At 46.1% G+C, this 24275-nt stretch overlaps 1 protein-coding gene across 1 annotated transcript in view; it reads right to left on the bottom strand.

The window, feature by feature from the left end:
• The window catches only part of Myo1e (myosin IE), a 188502-nt gene that overhangs the window by 57498 nt on the left and 106729 nt on the right, over positions 1-24275 (bottom strand). Inside the window, exons 5-13 of the mRNA XM_032909239.1 lie at positions 23932-24019; positions 20543-20632; positions 18226-18357; positions 15695-15829; positions 13398-13530; positions 5460-5656; positions 4075-4155; positions 2791-2877; positions 197-283 (exon numbers count right to left, since the gene is read on the bottom strand). Coding sequence (XP_032765130.1) covers positions 197-283; positions 2791-2877; positions 4075-4155; positions 5460-5656; positions 13398-13530; positions 15695-15829; positions 18226-18357; positions 20543-20632; positions 23932-24019 — 1030 coding nt within the window. The remainder of the gene's footprint in view (positions 1-196; positions 284-2790; positions 2878-4074; positions 4156-5459; positions 5657-13397; positions 13531-15694; positions 15830-18225; positions 18358-20542; positions 20633-23931; positions 24020-24275) is intronic.

The raw sequence follows: 24275 nt of genomic DNA, 5'->3' as shown, positions 1-24275 counted from the left end.
TCTTACTTACTGTGGCAATAAAAGCCTATTTTATTTTCACAGTACACACTTGCACATTACTAACATTACTGCTAAAACTCTGTGTGGATCATCCCCTTGTCAGTTGTAAAGCAATGACAATGACACAGGGCCCAGAGAATGAAAGTTCACTTAAGGGTGGACCAGGGAAGGGGACCGTAGGCAGGCAATTACTTACGACTTTGCTCTCTATGAGGTCACACACAATTTTATTATTGAAATATTCAATGGGTGTCCATCTTATCCCCTCCTGAACGTATTCTTCCTGGATAACAGAAATTAGAAACTTGCATAAACCACCATGAAAACTTGAATTGCTTTCCCCTCACTAAGAGGTGATAGGAAAGGGACATCTCATAACTTGATGGTTCTCCTGATTTATTTGAGTCATTAAAATTTACACCAAATTGTTTGTTTGTTGTTGTCTGAGATGGTGTTTCATATGTCTCAGGTTGACCTTGAATTCCATATGTATCCAAGGATGACTTTGAATTCCTGATCCTCCTGAATGCATGTGGTGGTTTGAATATGCTTGGCCCATGGGAAGTGGCACTAGTATGAGGTGTGTCTTATTGGAGGAAGTGTGTCACTATATAGGCAGACTTTGAGGTCTCCAAGTGCTCAAGCTCCACCCATTGTGGACTCCTGGCTGCCTGCAGAAGTCAGTCTCCTTCTGAGTCTTCAGATCAAGACATAGAACTCTTAGTTCCTTCTCCAGCACCAGAGTGCCATGTTTCCTGCCATGATGATAGTAGACTGAACTTCTGAAACTGTAAACCAGGTGTCCTTTATAAAAGTTGTTTTGGTCATGGTATCTCTTCATAGAAATGAAACTCTAACTAAGACAAGCCATGAGAATGGCCCCATAGACTCTTATATTTAAATAGTTGGTCCTCAGTTGGTAGAACTATTTGGGAAGGATTAAAAGGTGTGGCTTTGTTGGAGGAGGTGTGTCACTGAGGGCTTTGAGGTTTCCTAAGACTCCTGCAATTTCCAGAGTATTCTCTGCCTGCTGCGTATGGTTTCAGATGTGAGCTCTCGGTTGTTCATGCTGCCATCCCTTTGCTCTGCCGTCATGGACCCTAAACCTTTGGAGTCATAAGCATAATAAAATGCTTTCTTTTATAAGTTGCTTTAGCAATGGTGTTTTATTGAAGCAATAAAAAAATCAGGACCAGATCTTTCTCCTTTCTAGGGCTTTGCATGTGACAGGCAGTCGGGGCACCCCATTTCCCTCTGTTGTGTTTCTTCAGCCTTCCTTCTATCTGCCGTTTCAGTTGATCTCCACTTGGGAATCCAGGTAGATGTATAGTGAGCCTCTTAATGCATACGCCATGCCCAGCAGTCTTAACCCTTCTAATTTTATCTCTCAGTAACAACCTTGCTGTTGTCTAGTTTTTCAACATATAAAGCCAGGGGTTCTGGAGAGATGGCTCAGAGGTTAAACACACTGGATGGCTTTGTCCAGGTTCAATTCCAAGCACTCTTACAGTAGCTCACAAAAACATTAGAAACTCTAGTTCTTGAGGATCTGATGCCTTCTTCTGGCCTCCATGATCACCAGGAATGTATATAGTACACAGATGTACATGCAGGCAAAATACGCTTACACACACACACACACACACACACACACACACACACACACACACTCACACTAGGAGTTTAACAGAGAGTACCAAGCTAGGAATCATTCTGGATGACTCTTTGGCTGATTGTTGATTATTTCAAACAAATCCTATTTAGATTCAACAGAGTGTTTACACACTGGATCTCACTCTACGGCTACCATTGTTTTCTGAGTTTCTCCATCACAAACCTCTTGTAGCCAGGCTGGTCTCGAGTGTATTAAGCCTCATAAAGTACCTATCTATACTAGCCAGACCCTGCCTACCCCCTTCCAACCTAACATCTCCTTGGCCACCTTACCCTGGCCAGTCTTCGGTGGTGGAGAGCTAACATTCCGATCACTAAGTGGTCCCTAGACAGCGTTTGATATGTATAGCTTCTCCCAAGATTGCGTGTGCACACAGAACCTCGGGATTGAAGGTTTAGAAATAAGGTCTTTGTAGATATGACAGGAGAGGGAGGTACAGCCTGGAGCAATAGAAGGGAAGATAGAGAGTACAGCTTGGTCACCACAGGCACAGAAAGCCAAGAGCCACCAGGATGTGGCAGAGAAAGACGGCTAGGATTGTCAGGATTCTCCGGCCAGTGTCTGGAGGGCTTCACTGCAAGGCCTGACTTTAGAGTCTTCACACCCGACCATAAAAGAAGTAGTGTCTGCTGCTTCAAATCTCCAGCTTTTACTTTTGATGGTGACTTTGGAAATATGAAAGAACGTGGCATCCGGAATATCAGAGAACCTACACTGTACCTTTAGAAATAAAGTGTAAGCAAAGCATAATTCAAGGAAGAATTCAAATGCCAGTGTTGCTAAAAATACATGTACTTGAAGGGGAAGATTGGGGTTGTTTCCCAGACAATGGAGGTTGGAGCGAGGGCTCCCACTGCACCTTGGTCAGTGGGGCAGAGAGTAGCTCACTGTCAGGCCAGCCTCCTAGCTTAACTTGCTGACAGAGAAAGAAACACACAGCAGATGGTATTTGCATTTCAAAGACTGAAATACCGCACAGGCATATGACTTTCCTGCTGACTTCAGTAGGTACATTTCCTAATACAAGACAGAAACCCAAATCAATCATCAAAAGGGAATCTATATCCCTGAAGCAAATCAGATGGAGAACAGGACGAAGGGAGAGGGCCGCTTACCTGCTCGGCCTTTAGCGTCAGTTCGATAAAAATCTGCTGTAATTTTTCATTAACGAAATTGATGCAGAACTGTTCGAAGCCATTTTTCTGCAGGAAAAGGGAAAAAAAAAGATCCTTTCCTGTAATCATATCACAAAATCATTTAAAAAGTCATTGCTTGGTGATGTTCTAAAATGTCTGTGAAAGCTGTTTCAGAAACTCCGGCTACGTCAATAGAGGAAGCACGGTTTATATTTAGGAGAAACTAATTTGGTGAGGGTACACGGAGAACTCGCCAAGACCAAGATGAGCTGGAGCTTGCTGTGTCTTCATTGCCTAGAATTTCTTTCTTTCTTTTTTTTTCTTGGATTTTTTTATTTACATTTCAAATGCTATCCCTTTTCCTGGCTCCCCATCCATAAACCCCCTATCCCATCCCCCCTCCCTTCTTCTATAAGGGTGCTCCCCCACCTATCCACCCACCCCTTCCCACCTCCCTGAATTTATTTCTTATAGTCCAAAGGGGACATCATTTTCCCCTCTGAGCTCTGATGGTTCAAATTGGCCTTACCTGGAATCAATCTTTCTTTCTTTCTTTCTTCCTTCCTTCCTTCCTTCCCCATTACTTTTATTTACATGGTGTGTGTGTGTGTGTGTGTCATTCTCTCTCTCTCTCTGTCTGTGTGTGTGTGTGTGTGTGTGTGTGTGTGTGTGTGTTGTATGTATGCCACAAATGGACATGCCCACAGAGGCCAGAAGACGGCATCGGATGCTCTGTAGCTGGAGTCAGTGTTGTGAGCTGACAGATATGGAAGGAAAGGTTGAACCCAGGTCCCCTAGAAGAGCAGCAGGGCTTTTTAACCACTGAGCCTTCTCTTCAGCCCCACCCCCACCCCCCACCTCATTTTGTCTTTCTTTCTTGGTTTCTCACCTTCCTCCTTTTCCTTTTCGTGTGTGTGTGTGTGTGTGTGAGTGTGTGTGTGTGTGTGTGTGTGTGTGTGTGATAGCAAATATGACTGCAGGAGCCCTCACTGTGAAGGCAGAGATGACAGATGACAGAGGGTTATGGGGGTGACCAATCCTTCCTTGCCTTATTCCCGTAAGACAAAATCTCCCACTAACCCTAGAGCAAGGCTAGTGATCAGCAAGCCCCAGTGAGCCTCTGCCTCTACCTCCCACAGCATTGGGATTATAGGTAATGCCGCCATTTTTTACCTGAGTGCTGAGAATCTGAACTCAAGCCTTCATGCCTGCCTGCAAGGCCAGCAGTCCTACCCACTGAGCCATTTCCCCCACCTCCCTTACCTGAAATATTTCAAAGCCATAGATGTCCAGGACACCAATGTTGTACTCCTCGTGGTCCTTCTCCATAGCTTTATTGATGGACTAGGAGAAAACAAACACAGTGCAAATGACTCCTCTCATTCTTATTGAACAGACATTCAGGTGGGGCACGGGGCACTGCACAGCAACCACACTGACCCTTGGAGACAAGACAGCCTGAAGACAGGGGGTCACGCTTTAAAAAGGTCTCAGGATACCGGGTGGTGGCAGCGCACGCCTCTAATCCTAGCGCTTGGGAGGCAGAGGCAGGTTGATCTCTAAGTTCGAGGGCAGCCTGGTCTACAGAGTAAGTTTCAGGACAGCCAGGGTTACACAGAGAAACCCCGTATTGAAAAAACCCAAACCAACCGACCAATCACACAAACAAAAAAAGGTCTCAGGAAGATCTGAGACGCAGATGTAGAGTCAGAGTGGGGGTGGGGGTGGGGAATAGAGGGATGAAGGAAGGTGGAGGGGGTGGTGCTCCTACAGTGAAGGCAGAGCTAGCATTCCTTAAGAAGTCCAGAGACCTAGAAGAAGCTGCCATCTTGGGGGATACAGGTAAGATCCTGCCCTGAATGAGGCACCACTTTTGCAAAACCTGCAACTGCCAGTCACATGTACACGACTCGCACAGCAGCACTTAACCCATCTATAATGGGATCTGATGCCCTCTTCTGGTGTGTCTGAAGACAGCGACAGTGTACTCACATACAGTAATAAATCTTAAAAACAAAACAAGCACTCATGGCCTGTTGCTCACATGCTCTGTCTTAGATCACTGGCTCTGGGAAAACTCAGCTGCCAATCATGAGGACATCAGGCTGCCCAGGGATGAGGTCCACGCGGCTATGGAGACCTCTAACCAAAAGCATGTGAAGACTTCTACTTGACAACACAGCTTCAGCCCAGGCCAGCCTGGAGAACTGCTCCCCATCAGTATTGCAACTTGAACTGTGTTTGAGTCAGAGTTGATCAGCTGGGCTGATCTTAAATACCTGCCCCTCAGAAATGCAAGGAAAGACGCATGCTTATCCCTTCATGGTGGACCCACTTGCCACAGATTAACTGTGTTATCACCAAATATGATATTCCTAAGTCTTTACACACAGAAATCAAGAATGGCCCTGGACCACAGGCTTGCTCTATTCCAGTCCTGGCTTTACTGAGATCTCATGCTACTGTGTTGGTTTTGGCTACTGTGTCTTGCTGTGAATATCTAGGAGTTGGATTCAAAATTCACCAAAAGCAGAGGGGGGGTGGGAGGCATGCAAAGGATGAGGCAAGCATAAGAACAAACTCTTAGTCACTGTATTCCTTCAACGTAAAACTTGAAGCTTTGCCCATGTCCACTCCTGTTTACTTACATCCACCAAGAAATCAAAGACTCGCGCGTGCAGAGCCTTGGCGAGTGCATCCCTGGTGTAGCAGGCCTGCTCCACGTTGAGGGTCACATGGATGGACTCTGACTTTCCTCCCCACTTACTGTCCATCTGCCGGCTCGTCAGCTTCTCTTTTAACCGGTCTTGGTTTATACCCAGCAGGTACGCAGGAAAAGCCAAAACTGTGGAGGATAAAACATGATTGTCTTTCAGAATTGTAACCATTATCTGCCAAGCACATGGCAGCCCTTGTGCATGTGTGGGCAGACAACGGGTAGCAAAACCTCCATTCTCTTGGAGGTGACTTATCACCCACTGGTGGAACCCATCTTTAATCCCAGCACTTGGGAGGTGAGGCAGGTGGATCTTTGTGGTTTGAAGCCAGCCTAGAGATGACAAACCTCCATGTGTCACATACACCTCCATTCATTCCCCCAGTTGTTCTATTATCAAATCAACCCTATGGTGACCATGATTTCCAGTCACTCAAATCAGTGCTCCAAGAAGGACACAGGTCAGTCCTCCCCCCAAACCACTGAGATCACACTGAGATACTGAAAGTGGACATTTCTCCATGCTTAAGGCAAAGACATCAACAGGAACTCATATCAACAAACATTTCGTTGGCTTTGGATGATGCTTTCTTCCTTTGGTGCAATGTTTCCGTGGTCTCATTTACTACCCCTGTTATCATAGACCTACTAAGCCCGACAATCCCCTACTGTTGAATGTTTACACTGAGAGGGCTTACAAAACACAGAAAAGGAGGAACAGATAGTAAATAAGTAATAAACCTTGAAGACAATCTGAGAATTTTATCAAATAAAGAAACCTCCAGAAAGGCAGCATGCATCCAAACAGACTATAAAATCCTAGAAGAATTTAGAACAGGAAGCTATTAATGCTTTCTGGGGTAATGAGAAGGGGTTGTACCTGACCTGGGTAACAAAGAAGGGTAGGATTTGAACAGACGTGGAGAGGGAATGGTTTGTGCTAAGGGAACAAGCTGGGAGGCAGGGGCATGCCTGGGATGTGGTCTATACTATGCAGCTAACCGTCCACTACAGCTAAAAGCTACGATTAAAACACTGGGCTAGATTTCCATACACTGCGGAAGGGTGTCCTAGGAGGGGAGTGGAGGGCAAAGGGGTTCAGAAGGCTTGTGTGTATGTATTTATGAGCTTCTATGGGTCTGCACATATGTGCACATAGAGACCTGAGGTGGATGACAGATGTCTTCCTTGGCCATTCTCCAGCTTACTCTGTGAGACAAGGTCTCTTACTGAACTTAAAGCTCAGTGATTTGGCCAGGCTGGTTGACCAGCAAACCGCAGGGATCCTCCGGTCACTGCCTCTCTCCAGTGCTGGGGTGACAGGACACTAAGTCTGACTTTTCTAGGTGGGTTCTGGGGATTGAACTGAGGTCCTTATCTACTTGTATGGTGAGTACCTCACCAACTGCCATTTCCCACCCCAGAAGGTTTTAACAGACACATCACAGGAGAATCCTCTGGAGGTCTCTCCATGCAAACAAGGGGGTTATGTTATTGATATCAAAGTACACTCATTCTGCCTCACAATAGTACTGGGGGGCTTGGGGTCTTCACATAGAAAACTGAAGTCTTCCTCGAGTGTGGTAAGTTGTTTCAGGCCTCAGGACCTTCCAAGAGGAAAGCTTGATACAAATGGGATTCCCTTGATCTCTGTTCAGAATGCTCATATCTGAGAAAAGAACACCGTTCTCGCATGTGAATGAAGGACTTTATAGATACAAGTGAAAAGTGTAATCTCTCTCTCCTGATAAAAGGAGTGTGTTAAGATCTCGTGGATGATCCCTGTTGTGGAACACACCAAGCATCCCAACACTTAAGAAGGTGGAGGCAGGAGGATTATAATTTCAAAGTCAACGTGGACTAAACAGTGAGGTTCCATCTCAAAAACAAACAAACAAACAAACAAACCAACTAACAAACCAAACATATAACACCCAAACAAGTTCCCCAAAGGATCCTTTAACAGTGAGAACACATCACCAGCCTCTCGATCAACACTGATCTACTCAGATTGCAGAGAGTGTTGGGATTTAACTGACCAACATGTCTCAGCACTTAAATTTTTAAGAGTCTGTCAATGAATGTGTCTTTAAAAAAAAAAAAAAAGCCAACACCAGAACAAAGAGCCTGCGGCATTGATTTTATAAAAAATCTATCTCTCAGGCATTTACCCCAATGGTTATTTCCTAGAAGCAAATTCTTCTTTTGTACAAAGTGAGGAGAGGAGATATCCACAGATCGCACTGGACACTTAGAGTTGTGGGGACTAGGAAAACATTCACCAAGTGTCTGATATTGAATAAGCCTTTCCCACCAACATCAAGGAGGGTGTAATCTCATGAGATGCCGCGGCCTTTCATCCACAGTTTATAGAAGGGGTGAGGAGGTTGGGGATTTAGCTCAGTGGTATAGCGCTTGCCTAGCAAGCACAAGGCCCTGGGTTCGGTCCCCAGCTCCGAAAAAAAAAAGAAAAAAAAATGTTGAACTGGGAAAATTATTGCTTGGTACATAAAATTAATTACCAATTTCATGTGTAGAAGGGGTGAGGAAAAGCTGAGGTGGTAAAGTTCTTGCTGGGCAAGCATGAGGAACTGAGTTCAACCCCCAGAACCCATAAAGAAAAGCCAGAGATGTGGTGCACACTTGCGATCTCAGAGCTGCAGAGTTCGCTACTGGGAGTTCGCTAGCTTGCCAGCCTAGCCTAGTTGGGGAGACCCAGATCCCAGCGAGAGACCCTGCTTCAATAAACAATGGATCCTGAGGAACACCCGAGGTTCATCTCTGGCCTCCACATGCTTACATGTGCTTTTGTGCTCGTGTGTGTGTGTGTGTGTGTGTGTGTGTGTGTGTGTGTGTGTGTGTGTTTGTGTGTACAGCTGGATTCCAGTTATTCATGAGGCTGAAGCAGGATGCCTTCAGGGTCAAATGCAACCTGGGTTCTTTATTGAGATTCCATTAAAAAAAAGGAACATATTCACCAGGGCTTTTCCTAGTGAATAGCTTTACACAACGAACGGTCAGACCTTCGTGTCTGTTTTTTTTTTTTTTTTTTAATTTATTTTTTTTATTAACCTTATATACATTTAAATTCCCTTTCCGGTTTCGGGCAAACATCCCCTCCCCCCTTCCTTATGGGTGTTCCCCTCCCACCCTCCCCCCCATTGCTGCCCTCCCCCGACAGTCTAGTTCACTGGGGGTTCACTTAGCAGGACCCAGGGCTTCCCCTTCCACTGGTGCTCTTACTAGGATATTCATTGAATGAGGTCAGAGTCCAGGGTCAGTCCATATATAGTCTTTAGGTAGTGGCTTAGTCCCTGGAAGCTCTGGTGGCTTGGCATTGTTGTACATATAGGGTCTCGAGCCCCTTCAAGCTCTTCCAGTTCTTTCTCTGATTCTGTTTTTTAAAGTGTGATTCTCCCCATGCCTTAACCATCCCAAGAGTGGAAACGAAGGAACTATCTGTAAACAGTTCAAGCTGTTATCTTTATGGCCTTAGCTAAGAAAACCAAACCAGGTTGAGATGAGACCTCTGAGACAAAACAGACAGAAGGGAGTGACCGGACATGTGCTATTCTTCCGCATCTCGAATCTCGTAGCTCTCCTGTAGAAGAGGGTGGATCTAAATGGCTGCAGGCTCTCCAGAAACAAGGCATGGAGTGTGGCCAAGAGCCAGAGCCGCAAGCTTCGGGAGAGAGCTAAGCAGACTAGAGAGGAAACTCAGCACTCGGTTTGGACCAAATCCATGCCATGTTTTTCAAACACAAGGTTTTATGGACTCGTATTTTCTTCTGCGGCTGCCCTGGTGCTGAAATTATAGTTTTGCTTAGCTTGACTTCCTCCGGGCTGTGAATTTCCATGAGGGTGTGTGAGTGGGGCTGAGGCTGGGAAAGAACTTGAGCACGAAGGCCCACAGGCGTGGGGACGGAGAGGCATGAAGCAAGGATTAATCCTCAATGTTGGTGTAAGACCAGTGGAGTTCTTCAGGCATATAAACCAGGAAGAACGTGGTAGGGGAACATTTCAACACGTTAGGTGGGTGAAGGAAGATTTAATGTGCAATGAGAAGCTCAACATACGTTTCCTACTTAAATTTGAACTGTGAGGAAGACAGAAACGTCAAAAGGATGTAGAAAAATAAAATTTGTTCTTCCTACAGTTAAAAGAAGCGGCAGGTTTGGGGATGTAACTCAGTAGAGAGCCCGGTTCCCAACCCCAGCATCACATAAAACAGGTGTGGCGGTTAATGTAGAAAAAACTCGAAGTAAGAAAGTTGATGCTATAAAGGATTTACTAATAATATATTTGCTTAGGGGACATTAAGTCACACAAACGGAGCTAAGCTAAAGGAGCGCTTAGCTAAAATAACCCAAAGATAAGTAGTCTGCTAAGCAGGCCAGTTAGAGATGAAGGATACTTAGAATGCTAGGGAGAAAATGTTTGCTCACCAGGATTGACCCACATTAGGCTCCATTCCCACCACCAAGGAGACTTTCAGCAACTAGCCAATAGACCCTGGTTGGCATCCCCAAAGACTTACCACTCTGGGGGGGCACAGGGTGACAGTCATCATTAGGTCTTCAACTGCCACTAATCCTCTGTGCTCTTATCAGGAAAAATTCTGCCAGGTAAGCAAGATGACCCCTGGTAACAACCCTTCGAAAGGGACATCCTTGGTGAACTTAAAATAACCCGGGGCATGCAGTCCCTGTGCTGGGTAAACTTCCTATTTGCCTTAGTGGCCAAGTTTACAGTTTCCTGTGAATGTTCGGATTGTTTGAAGCTAACCTGGGCTGGACCAGGAAGAGACTTAAAGATGACAGTGTCTGAGGAATGCACGAGCCTAAGGTGTATAGATGTCAGCAAGTCAGGTTCAGGGGTAACTGTTATTTGAACATTAGCCTCAGTTGGCCAGACAATTAAATAAGAGGATTCCTTCCTTCCTTCCTTCCTTCCTTCCTTCCTTCCTTCCTTCCTTCCTTCCTTCCTTCCTTCCTTCCTTCCTCTCTAAGCTATGGAGTGACTGCTCACTGAGAAGGTGAATCTTTTTCTATAACAATGGCATACCCCTGTAACCTTGCCACTTGGGAGGCAGACACAGGAAATCAGAAGTTCATTGTCATCCTTGGCTGCATGTCAAGTTTGAGGCAGCCTGGGCTACATGGGGGAAGGCCAAGATGAAATAAATAGGATTTTATCAGGTTTTGGTGATACTTTCTAAGCCATTTACCCAAGGGTGGGAAGCAGTGTCGTATGTACTTTAACTCCCCAGTGGTTTAAAAGTAATATGTTTTCACTTAACAAAGAGCTTGAGTTAATTTGATATTTAATCACATTCAGGTAATACTTGTTGAGCCAAAGTACTGTGGTTTTACTATCTTGATATGGAAAAGTTCACAAGCGTCTCAGTTAAGGTTTGACTGGCTTTAAAGGAAATTCTGTGCCCCCATTAGTCTCAGGTCAAATAGACATCTAGTTTGCTTTAGTGGGCAAGTTTGAATGGGATTTTAGTCCTCTCCTTCAATATCTAGGAAAAGATGCTGTCTTTAATTATAAAAATCATAGATAGCTTTTATAAACCTTTCCTTGATGAGTTTATTCCAAAGATACACTCAGACATAAGGAAAACAGATGGACCAAGGTTTTTCACTCTGCTTATACCCTAGTGCCAGAATCACAGGGAGGCTCCACCATGCCCTGTCTATGTGGTGATGGGACTCAAACCCAAGGGTTCATAAATGTTGGGTACCAATTGAGTTACACACCCCAGAAAACATCTTAATGCTTAGCAACAGATGACGGTTGAATAACCCTAAGTACAGCCAAGCAATAGGATATTATGTAGCTATAAAAAAGAAATGGATACAGAACAGTCTCCCAGATACAGTGCTGCCTGGAAAAGCACTCTAGAGCATGGTGATAGGAATTCTCCCTGTAGTCTGAAGGCAGGAGAAAGAATGTAAGTTTGGTCATTCTGCAACTCTCATCTCTGGGAAACCCTGGTGACCAATGGGGAGGGGGGCACCTGCCAGCAAAGGCACTCAGTTGACCATGTTATCAGATGGCCAAGTGAACAATGCAGATCTGAGGGAAGAAATGATAGCTAGGCCTGTGTAGTTCTCTCAAACCAACTTAGCTCATAGATCGGCCTTCTCTGACCTCCACCGTACCATCCCTGCTCACAAGCAATTGCTAGTTTCACAAGCCTTCCACGTGTGCCGGGGGAGGCTGCTAACCCCAGGTGTATCACTGAGCAATGAACTCCATGTTGGGTAGAGGACCCAGGAACAAGTTTGCTGGGTCAGGGTCTTGAATTGGTACTCAAGTACCAGGAGGAGCTGAGGGTTTTACTTCTCAGAGAGGCAGAGAAATACTGTCTCCTTCCATAGACACCCCCATCATAAGAACCGCTAATGTGATGTAGCCTTGTAGGCACATGGGTGCCTTTGTTTCGTGTCCCGGGTAAAGTCCAGGGAGTCTGCAGGCAGAGTTATCGTTCTGATTAGGTCAAGCTTCTAAGTTTCATGCACACGCTGCATTTTTATTGTTTTCTGGACCCTCCCTTGTTAAATATAATTCGTCTTTATCAGATAAAGATAGATGTCAGACGTTAGCAGAACTTCCCTCTTTTATGAGAAAAGAAAACGAAAACATAAAAAAGGATCCTTGTTTGGAATGGAAACCTCCCCACTGCACTGTCAGCAATGAGTGGGATACTATTTATTACCCGGCATCTAAAATTATCCCCAATGACTGCTGAGAGGGGAAAAAATGCCTTCCTGGGTGGCGAGAGTGGGTGTGCGTTCTCAGAATGGCCTAGAGTGTTTACCGATGTTGGGGTCACATGCCTTAGGGTTTGGGATAGATCACAGGCATAGGGGACCGGTGGAACTTCCTGCAGGAAGGATACTGTAAGGTTATAGTTTCTGCTGAAAGAATAAAAATGACCATTTGGTCTCAAGGATGTGGCTGAGACAGATGCGGTCCCCAGAACTATCAACCCAATGGTCAGAGTTCATTTCTCTGTGTCTAAAAATCCTGATCTAAATCAGATCCACGGGTCAAACTGCAAATCTGTGAGCGTTCCACATCACGTGTCCTGTCCCTTGCCTGTCAGGACATTCATGGACCTATTCATCATAAAGGCCAGGTAGAGGAAAGGGTGCCACCAGGTGACTCATCAGTAAGAAACTACTCCACTCATCTCGACAGTGCGCCTTCATCTTTGAAACTAGATGGAGAGGCAGTGTGATGGATCAGTGGGCTCTGATAACCCGATGACATCTCCATTACCAGGGCACACATGGCGGAAGAGAGAACCGACTCCCATAAGTTGTCCTCTGGCCTCCATGTAGATGTCGGGGCACATGTGTGCACCCCCACACTAAAATAATGATAATCATAATAAACTAGATGTTTACTATTCTGCTTTATTATTAGAGCAGGTTTAATTCAAGGTTAAGTTCTGCCAGGTTTCTCTAAGTATTAAATAGAAATAATTTTTTAAGTCATGCATACTGTAGGACATGAAGGTGAGGGAGGGAAGAAGAGGGGATGGGGAGGGGGCGAGGGAGAAAGGGGAAGAGGGAGAGGGAAAACCATACAGGAGAAGTGAGGAAGAGGTAAAGGGGGATAGAGAGAGAGGAGGGGAGATGAGACAACACAGGAGAGGAAAGGGAGGGGAGGGAAGGAGGAAGGACAGGCACATGATCTACTCTCTCCTGAGGCTGTTTTGCTTCACATGACTTTTCACTTCTTCCCCATGCACCTCACTAGCAATCTAGGCCAAGCAAAGGGGTAGGTGGTTCCTGCCTACTTGGGGGTAACTACGCACTCACTCCCCTCACTCCACAGCCAGGGCAGGGCTACGCACATTCTTCGCTCTCCACGGCCGCATAGTTGCCCACTTCCTTGAAGTTGATGTTTCCCAAGTGGAGAATTCCAGCCACAATCTGCAGCACGAGAGTCTGCTCCTCTGAGAAGATCCCAATCACATTCATTGCGTGCTGGAAGAGAGGGAACTGTTAGCCAGCCAGGCTGCTCACTGTGTAAGCCGGTGACAGACAAGGCACAGAGTGGGTTCTTCGGTTAGTGTGCAGCTCAGCCTGCAACAATGACGGTAGTCTCCATCAAAGAAGGAGATCAGTGAGCCAGGTAGTCACCCTCGTGTGTGTGTGTGTGTGTGTGTGTGTGTGTGTGTGTGCGCGCGTGCGCATGAGTGCATGTACATGCTTGTGTATGTGTAGGTGCATGAGGTGTGTCTTCCTCATTTGACTTCCATGATTATTTGAAACATGATATCTCATTAAATGTGAGCTCTCTGATGTGGCTAGACTAGATGATCAACAAGCCCCAGGGATCCTCCTCTCCGCCTCCCCAGAGCAGGGATTACAGTGTATGCCCTCCTCCTCCTCCTCCCCCCTCCCCCTCCTCCCCCCCCCCCTCCTCCTCCTCCCCTCCTCCTCCTCCCCCTTCTCCTCCTTCCACTTCCTCTTCTTCTTGTCATAGGTTTTGGGAATAAAACTCAGGGCCTCAAGCTTATGGGCAAGCGAGCTCTCTGCTGCTGGGGCCGTCTCTCTAGCCTTCGTATGCTCTTAGAAGCCCTGCTGGAAGGGGGAGTCTGTTTTTAAAGACAACATGCTCTCCAGGAACACCCTAGGCCTTAGAGGAACTCTAAGAGGAAAGGCACTCGGGGGACAGGAGTCTGGGCACAAGCTTCCAGGTCTGTCCTGTCCCGTGTATGTTCTGGTTGCCAACCACTCCCAAGGACACTACCTCTCCATTTCTAACCACCCCAAGAGGTCTTAAGTGATCTTCCCTTTTGTCTGGAGGGAGAGAGATAGATTTTATTAGCAAAACATCTTTCAAAATCTTTGGAACTACAGACCATTAAAAAGCCAAGTTTCTGAGTCCATTAAATTAAAATGACTGTGATTTAGATTTCTGTAACTTGAGAGAACTCCTCCTTGGGCCAGTGCTAGGCCCTCCATCCACAGTTTTTCCATGTTCCTAAGGCTGTGGCTGAGCAGTTTGGGACCTGGGACTCATCTGTCTTTACACCCTGACACTTCCGAGCAACACACCAGCTCCCCTCACACTGAGCCTTCTCTGCTCATTCTGGGTCCTCTCAGTTCTCAGTGGATGAACAGCCCTGAGCCTGAGCTTGCTGTTGACTCAAAGGACAATGTCAGTGCAGAGTTTGAAGGATAAATGGATGGTAGGTTTGCCTCCAGAGAGCTCTAGATTGGAAGATTTAGGTTATTTTGCACAGGTCACAAACCCCCAAAACTCTAGTGTTGTAACCTAGTCTGTAACACGCACATGGTGTGACCAGCGCTGTGTGAGCGCAATGGTTGTCTTTTGACCTCAAAATTCAGAATCAGAAAATAGAAGGAGGTGAAAACAGAGCCCAAAGTGTTTTGAACTTTCCGTTGTTTTATTTTTTTGGGGTTTTTGCTTGTTTGCTTTTTGGGTTTTATACGACAGGGTCCCACTCTGTAGCCCTGGCTGTCCCGGAAGGGGTTAAAGTTAAGTGTACCACTACGCCTCACCAAAACCTATTTAGATTTATTTTGAAATTTTTACCTTTGTGTGTCTGTGTGAGTGCACGCTACATGTGTGCAGGTACCCACCGATGCCAGAAAGGAACATTAGATCCCCTGGGGGTGGGAGCTGCCGGATGTGGGTGCTGGAAACTGAACGTGGGTTCTTTGCAAGAATTGCAAGCTCTCTTAACTGCTGAGCCACCTTCCCAGCCCCAAATGCTGCCTACGTCAATTAGGACCATAAACTGGCTTGTAGCCTGTCTAAGGAAGAGCTCTCCAAGTATTGGCTGCTCAGCAAACAAGCTAAACTCACCCCCTCAATCGTTTTAGCCTGTTTATTGGAACACTCTTGCTGGAGGCTATCGATAAATTTGCTTTTTACTCATCTCAAACCATTACGGTCTCCTCAGGAAAAAGTGGTGTGTGTGTGTGTGTGTGTGTGTGTGTGTGTGTGTGTGTGTGTGTGTGTGTACATGGCTCTCCAAGGTGCTGAATGCAGGTTTTTAGAAATGCTTACAATGGCTGGAGGGGGCAGGTTACACTGCTGTCTGCTTTGCTGTCTTTACTGCATCAGTGACACTCAGGCAGGAGAGAGGAGAGAGGACAGCCTGGTACCCACACTTACCAGGGTTTCCTGGAAATCCCGCTTGTCATCAATGTCATCAACCTTGTATGACCCTGAGAGGCTCAGGTAATAATAGTAGTCCATGCTGGTGATACCAAGGCTTTGCTTCTGCTCTGGAGAGGCGCCCTCGATGAGCTGCCACGAGAGCACACAGGATATGTCAGGATACGGTCCACAAACCACCTTGTGATTCTGGGGACCGCCATCCCTAGGCCCAGGTGAGGAAAGCTCTCTAAACTCGTAGTCAAAGACTCTCAGTGATTCTAGCCTCCAGATCCCAAGGAAGTTTGTAAATGTCATCGTGGGTTGTAAGCCCTAGATCAGTCTGCAAGCTCCAGTTTTTGTTGTTTTAATGTGTACAGCCTGATACATGTATGCACACCACACCCACACCTAGTGCCTACCTAATGCCTACGGAGGCCAGAAGAGGGCATCAGATCCCCTGAAACTGAGTTATAGATGGCAGTGAGTACCACATGGGTTCTAGGACCTGAACCTGGTCCTCTGGAAGTGAACTTAACTATCCAGCCATCTCCAAGTCCAATGTCCAGTTCCTAACGCTGATAAGGCCTGAGAGAGAGGGGCTTTCTTCCCAGCAGTTAGAGAACTGTATGCTGTACTACGATCCCATGGAAAGGTAGCGTCTGAATGCCTGTCTGCCTTAGCTCTTCTACACTTCTCACCCCAGGATGTACAGATCAAATGGCCGTGCCATCTTTCTCTGGTGTTTGGAAACCTCCTGATCTACTGAGTGTCCTTGGCTTGCTTCAGGTTTACAGCTCAAGATGAGAGCTCTGCCATCATACCTGCCACCTGTGGCCATGCTATCCCTACCCAGGGCCCTATGCCTCTGAACTGTAAATGCAAGTAAAATCTTTCTTCCATAAGTCGCCTCGGTCATGGTTACCTCAGCAACGGCAAAGCAGCTAAAGCAACCACAGTGTACTCTGCTGGGGCTCGGACCTGAGGTTTGTTTTGCGCATTCTAGGCAAGCACTGTTTGTGGAATATAAGCATCACTAATCTCCCAAAAGCCTTTTGTCATCTGTGTACTTTCCAACAAAAGGGAACCCAAAGAATTGGTTGCTGTCGCTGAAGATACCTGAGAGATCAACTGCAAGCTTCTCCCCTAGTTAACCTAGAAATCCTAGAACAAAACCAAGCCAAGGACAAACCCGTCCTGGGTGTTTCTTGCTGTGGATTAATATATACCTAGAAACATCTTCCTAAGTAGCCAAATTGGCAAGATCTACAGGAACGCGCCTGCGATCTCAGCTACTTGGAGACTGTGGTAGGAGGACCACCCATGTGAGGCCTGCTTGGGCTACCAAGTGAGTTCAAGGCCAGCCAGGTAACTTGGAGAATGAAAGAAGTAAAAAGATGATGGAGGAAATGACTCTGATAAAATGCTTGCCTGGCATATGGGAGGTTACGGGTTAACTCTCCAGTACGGGACAACAATAATTAAAAAATAACAACTGAACTGGATGGTAGCTAAAGCCTAAAACAGAACTTAAAAGCTTCTTAGGATGGGGGTTGGGGATTTGGCTCAGTGGTAGAGCGCTTGCCTAGAAATCGCAAGGTCCTGGGTTCGGTCCCCATCCCCGGAAAAAAAAAAAAAAAAAAAAAGCTTCTTAGGCTGGAGAGATGGCTCTGTGGTTAAGAGACTGCTCTTGTAGAACTCCTGGGTTCAGATCCCAGCATCCACATGGCGGCTCACAACCACCTTTGACTCCAGTTCTAGGGGATATGACACTCTTATGAATGCTAGACATACATGTGGAACACAGACATACATGCAGGTAAAACATTTATACACATAAAATAAATCTAAAAAAAAAAAAAAGAAACAAAAACATGTATTTAAAGGCATCCTGCCCTGTGCTCTGAGCGGACTCAGCCTGGGCTCTGCGGGTCTGAGTAGGGGCTGGGCGGGCTTGCTCTGAGGATCCTGAGTCTGCTGGGACACCCTCATCCAGTAGTGCACTGGCTGGAGGGTGCTCCTATCACCTGACTGCCTGGCTCAACCCCTCCTCCCATCTCTGCCTAGGGTGCTCCTTTGCTTGGTCTCCCCTGACCTCCCAGGCTCTGACTCCTCCCACACAAATTCCTATTTGGCAAACAATCAAACAAACACTCCTACTTCTGTTTTGAAGTTTGTCAACAATCTAACGATTGAACTTTGCAGGATTTTGCCTCATAACCCTCATTAGAACTCAACGCTCCTTGGGGACAGGAACATTCTCATGCCCCTTCTGGACACTTGCACAGAGCACAGAGGCAACTTTCTGGGCTTGTTAGATTACTGAATAAACCTGAGGGCTGAATGGGAAAAAATGGCCACACGATCATTTGTGCTACTGTACGCTTGGGGTCAGAGGACAACCTCAGGGAGTTGGTTCTCTCTTTTTGCCACGAGGTGCCAGAAGCTGGACTCAGTGTTGGCTCTGAGTGCCTGTTTCCTCTGAGCCTTCTCTCTCGCCTCCCCAGTCTTGCGTTTTAACCCAGAGGAGGAAAAGTATGGAGGAAAACCTGGTAGAATATGTGGAAGCTCCGTTCTCCCGGGTTCCTCATCACCACTCTGGACTTTTCCAGGAGGAAGTTGGAGATCTTGCCACCATCTGGCTCCCCACCTGGACTGAACTGGATTTCAAAGTATTTTCCCTGCAAGAAAATTAGCAATTTCCTTTAACACCTGGTAAACAAAACCACAGTGCTCCAAACAGACTTTGAATACACGGGATAATTCAAGGAAATTCATTAATGGAAGACATTCTGGCTTATCCCCAGCCCTTTCCTCATAGCGAACAACAGGGGAAAGCTTGGCACTCCCACGGTTTGCTCTCAGAGGATCGATCCCCATGGCCAGACTAAATAAGGAGATACGTTCCCCACACACACTCCCCGACGGTGTTTGTCTGAAGAACGAGACAGGAAACTACATGGCACCAAAGTTGCCACATTGTTCTTCTATCTGGAAGGAGGTATTAATCTTCAACCAATGGCATCTTGGTTATAACCATTCTCTATAATGCTTGCCTATTTAAGATCCAGAAAATGGCATATGGCTTTAAACTTACAATTTTTAATAATTAGTGAATTAGTGAGAGTATCATTTGTTGCTATCAAGCATGGCACACACACACACACACACACACACACACACACACACACGGAAAGAGGGAGGGAAGGGGGAGAGAGGAGAGGAGAGAGAGAGAGAGAGAGACTGACTTTCCCCTCTTTGATGTCATCGAGAAAACCTATACTTCCCCCCTTTTCGCTTAGGGTTATATGGTCATAAATGCTGGACCCTTGTTATTTCTAAAGATCAACTGAGTTATCCTCTCAGAATAAAAAAAAACAAAAAACAAAACACCTTATAACAGGAAAAGGCAAGGGAAGTCATAACAATTTTTTAGGAAGGAGGGTGTGGGTGGGCAGCTAAAGGGTTAAAGTTGATGTTTCTATTTTTGCAAGTCAGGTTAAGAATGGTAATTAGAGGCAGAAAGGTCGTGTGGAAAATTCACTCGTGAATTTCTTCTGTCAGTATCTAGAAAGGTCAGAATAAAAAACCCCAAAGTGTCTTTCTTCTGTCAGTATCTAGAAAGGTCAGAATAAAACATCCCAAGTACTGAGCTGAAAAACACTAAGACGAGGAAGCAAGAAAAGAACCTGGAGTTTCCCCGGACAGCGAGGCTCGTGAAACAGGTCTCACAGACAGCCATTAGCAAACCGGACCAGAGGGAGACTTCTCTTAGAAATAAAACCTTTCTTTCTGAATAAAGCTGAAGCCAACCTGGTAGTGTACATCAGCGATCTCAGTCTATGGGAGAGACAGGCCATCCTAGGCTACAAAGGGAATTTAAGGCTAGCCTGGGCTATAGGGGGAAATTGCCTCTAAAGGAAAAGAATTAAATACTTTTTTCTGGTTTTTGTTCACTTGTTTGTTTGTTTTTTTAAAGACAGAGATTCTCCACGTGGCCCTGGTTGTCCTGGATCTCTCTTCTGTACTTCAGGCTGACCTCCAACTCACAGAGATCTGCCCGCTGCTGAGTGCTGGGTTTAAAAGCACACGCCACCACCCACCGCCCAGGGTAAATGCTTCTTCTTCCTTTTTTTCTTTTAAAGTGAAAAAGAAACTGTTTTTCTTTGAAAGTCCCACCCACTATTTGTCTTGAAACAGCCCACTATCAGCCTCACAGATGGATCTTGCCTGAGTGCCAGACAGGCTGTACGGTTGAAATAGGACGCTAAATCTATAGGCATTTGGTTTTGTAATACAGCTTTGGCCTTTCGGAGTGGTCACATTTCAGTACCCCACTGCCAAGACTTTTAGTCTGAGACATTTAAGAACGGCATTCTCAGGGCTGCAAGGGTGACCTTGTCCTAGGCCTGGGTGCATAGCGTTAGGAGGCACCAGCACAGGGGCTCCACTCTGTGAGTATTCAGCAAGCAAATTCAGAAACCAGGAGGTGAGGCAAGCAGAGGCCTAGGGGAGGAAGGGTCTGTCCTGGTGCTCCCTCAGCCCAAGTGTGCTCCTTTCAGACCCAGCTCCACGGAACAAGTCCCCTCACGAAGGCCTGGATCTCAAGCTTCCCCTAATCTCATTTCTTTCCTCCAAGCAGACTGCACACTTCCCCAGGACCAGGACAACCCCCTGCATCAACTGTAGTTTTCCTTACTGAAGTAACTCAAGGGAGGAGCCATTTCTGAAATTGTCTTGTTTATGTTCAAAGCACAAAAATAATTTCTGTCAAAGGGTGCATTGCTTAGAAGATAAAAAAGAGATAGAAAAGCCCATTTCTCAGGATATGGGAAGAGTTCCCGAGACTGGAATCAGGACACTTACAAATCGGCTAGAGTTGTTGTTGCGGACTGTCTTGGCGTTCCCGAAGGCCTCCAGGAGTGGGTTGGACTGAAGGATGATGTCCTTGACATGCTATTGTGATAGACAAGAGATGGGTTAGGAAAATAATGGATGCTTAGCACACGATGTCAAAGTCAACTTTCCCCAACGTCCCACTTTCTGAATATTAAAAGGTAAGAAGTTCCAGCCATGTATGTGTCCTAGGACATTTCTGGAGAATTCATTTTGGTTTTGCCTTGTTTTATTGAGACAGGATTTTACAATGTAGCCCTGTATGGCCTGAATCTCACTGTGTAGAGCAGGCTGGCCTTAAACTCACAGAGATAGATCTGCCCCTGTCTTCCAAATGCTGGGATTAAAGACACACATTCCTATGCCCAGCTGTTTTTTGGAAAGAGAGTGACATGTGTTTCCGGCTAGCATCAAACCTGATATGTAGCTGAAGATCCTCCTGCCTCCACTTCCCAAGACCTGAGACTACAGGCATGTGCCACGACGTGTGGCTCATCCAGTGCTGGGGGTCAACACCAGGGCTTTGTGCCCACCAGTCAAGTACGCTATCAACTGAGCTACCGTTCCTGACGATAATGTATTCTCGCATGGCCACAGACCTAAGCCTACTTGTATAACCAGGTTTCCCAACCCTTATGGTTTGAAACAGGATCCCAAAGCTGAGGGGCTACCAGGAACCCAGAATCTATACAACACGGGATTGGGTTTGCATTCTCCTTGCTGTGACCCCCTCCTGCACGTCTGGGCCTGTTGGTGATCACAGGGAGGAGGAGAGAGAAGCATGAAGAAGTCTCTTTGCATCTTGCATTCTCTGTTGCATCCTCCCCAACTGCTCCACTTGCAACAGTAGAGGCAAGACTTATCGAGACGGCAGCGACCCATCTTCTCCTCTCCAAACTTCTACAGAAACATGATCTGTGTGCCTACCACTTTAACTGTGCCCCAATCACCCGGGGGTGACTGTGTGTCCAGCTAAAATGCAGAGGTAGGCAGGGTTAGTAGGTCTAGAGCAAGGTCTGGGAATCTGTATTTCAAAGCAACCCCTGCTCCTAGCGAGCTTTTGAACCAACTCCCTGAAAGCAGCCCTGAGTTACTGCTGCATCTTCTAGCATGAATTCACACTCAGGGCAGCCGGGAGAAGCACCAGATCATGGGACGTAGCTACGGGCCAACAACAGGAGAAGAATTTAGTGTGAACACTCCAGTCCTGCGCCAGGCTTAAAAGTGTGCAAAACACATCACAGGCATGAGGCCTCTCAGCTGATAGGAGCTGGTGCTGAGAGAGGACTTTGGACAGTGACTCACTCCTTGTACGTCTAATTATTCACATGCTATGGTTAAATGTGTTCCAGAAATAACAAGTCTCCTGGCTTGTGCTCTTGAGCTACTGACTAATTTGAAGCCAAGAGTTCTGGATCGATGTCCTCGAAGGAAAACAGGAAGGGAAAAATCAACATTAACCGTCTGCAGCTTGGCCGCTGGGTCACAGGACATGGCAAATGGGACTAGATGAAGGTTCTAAAACCGACTATGGGAACCAGCCACGCACTCCTATGGCACTTTCAAATGAACATCCCGGCAGAGAGAATGGCACAAGGTTTGCAGGCACCAGTGATAGTCACTAGCGCAGAGGCAGACTCTGGGTGATTCTCCCCGTCCAATCAGATTTAGCTCCGTCCCTAAACTGCCTCTCTCCGTTACAACCCAGGGCTGTACATTAACTCTGTACTTCTTTGTAAAGTAAATTTAGAATTCGTGAATCTTTGCTATTCCTTTTAATGTTCTGTTTGCAAACTAGAAATGATACACAGTTTCTCTCGGGGAGACAGAAAGAAAAGATCTCGAAGCCTTTCCCTTAAAAATAGCCTTATATTATTATTGTTGTTGTTGTTATTAATCAACTGAAGTGCTGGGATTAAACAAACTCAGGACAACTGATTCAGGGATGGCAGGCATGCATTCTTGCTTTCCTCCCTTTTATTAATTTTTAAAAGACAGTCTCATATAGTCCAGACTGGCCTCAACCGCACTACCCAGAATTCTCCATTTGTCTGCTCCACTGCCCCAGTCCTGGGATACATGCATGTAGCTACTTCACTTAGCTTATGTTGGGGATGAGACCTGGGGCTTTGTGCATGCTAGGGAAGTACTCATGCCCAGCCAGAGAAGCTTCCTAACACTGAGCTACATGGCCAGCTCAAGGGATCAACTTAAACCCTCACGTGGGGTTCAGCTGGTAAAGTGCTTACTCAGCATCCTAGGGCCCTGCCACAGGACGGGTTCCATCCCCAGCACCAAATAACATGGGCGTAGTGATGCATCCCTATAACCTGAGGTAGAGATAGGAAGTTCAGAAGTTTAAGGCTGTCCTTGGCACCTCAGTAAGATAGCCATCTCCAAAACAAAGATGAAGACCAAGACACAGAAGAAGAAGAAAAGGAGGAGGAGGAACAGGAAGAAGAGAAAGTGAGGAGGAAGAGGAAGAAGATGAAGAGAGAAGGAAAAGGAAGAAGATGAAGAGGAGGAAGAGGAAGAAGAGAAAGTGAGGAAGATGAGGAGGAGGGAGAGGAGGAAGAAGAGGATGAAAGAGGAGGAGAAGTGTAATTTTCTAGATTTTACTGAGATAGCTGCTATAGACTTGTGCTATTTGATTCGCCTACCAGTAACAAGCAACTGTGTCCCAACATTTTCCCAGCAATGTTTATAAGAACAGGAACTCTGACAATCCGATAGGTATAATAATAACAATGATTGATGATGATGATGATGATGGTGATGATGATGATATAGTGGAGTTTTTGTTTGCTTGCTTTGTTGAGAGACTCATGCAGCCCAGGCTAGCCTTGCTAGCCTTGAACTTGCTTGTTCAGGTGTCAAGAACACCCTGAATTTCTCTGATCTTCCTGTTTCTACTTCTGCATGCTGGGATTACAGGCATGCGACTTCTTGCATGATTTATGTGGCACTGGGCATGGAATAGGCTTTGTGAACTTAGGGGAACAGTCCACCAACTGAGCTAGATCCCCAATCCCAGTCTTGATGTAGTTTTAATAAAAGTTTCTCTGTTTTTCATGTTTGATGAATAACTTATACTTCCTTTCATCTGAACTGTCTTTCATGTCTCTCATTCTCCATTTGAACCATGGCCCTTTTGATTGATTCGTAGGAGCTCATTATATATTAGACATGTCAATAGGAAAACATACAATTTTCTTTGCACGTTTTATGTATCTAGGTTCCACAAACTTTGCTGTACAAAATAAATTATTTTCAAAGCTACAGACAGATCAAAGGTGTGCAACAGCAGGCCCACCTGGTCAAAGCTACAAATGAAGCTCCTGACTGCACCACAGACTCACCTGGACCTTGGGGCCTCCTCCGGACACTCTGGAGACGTAGCTCATGATGTACTTGGCGGCTACGGTCTTTCCAGCACCACTTTCACCACTAAGGAAAGAAAGATAAACACCCATCTATGAAATGGTCCTGGCCTCCTCCTTCATTCACTATATCCAAATGAACAAATTTCAGAGAAACCAGGAAGAAAGGAACTCGGGTATGCAGGGGAGGGCGAGGGGGAGCATGATGCTAGTTGAGAGAGGTAGATCACAGCAGGACCAGTTCACTTCTCTGACCCGGGTAAGTGTGGCATAGACAGAACACTTATCAATGTCATTGTGCAGAGGATGGATAGTTGGGCTTT

This window comes from Rattus rattus, chromosome 8 (assembly GCF_011064425.1).
Source record: "Rattus rattus isolate New Zealand chromosome 8, Rrattus_CSIRO_v1, whole genome shotgun sequence".
Lineage (NCBI taxonomy): Eukaryota > Metazoa > Chordata > Mammalia > Rodentia > Muridae > Rattus > Rattus rattus.
The sequence above is the reverse complement of the archived record's forward strand: the minus strand, read 5'-3'. Positions and strand labels throughout refer to the sequence as shown.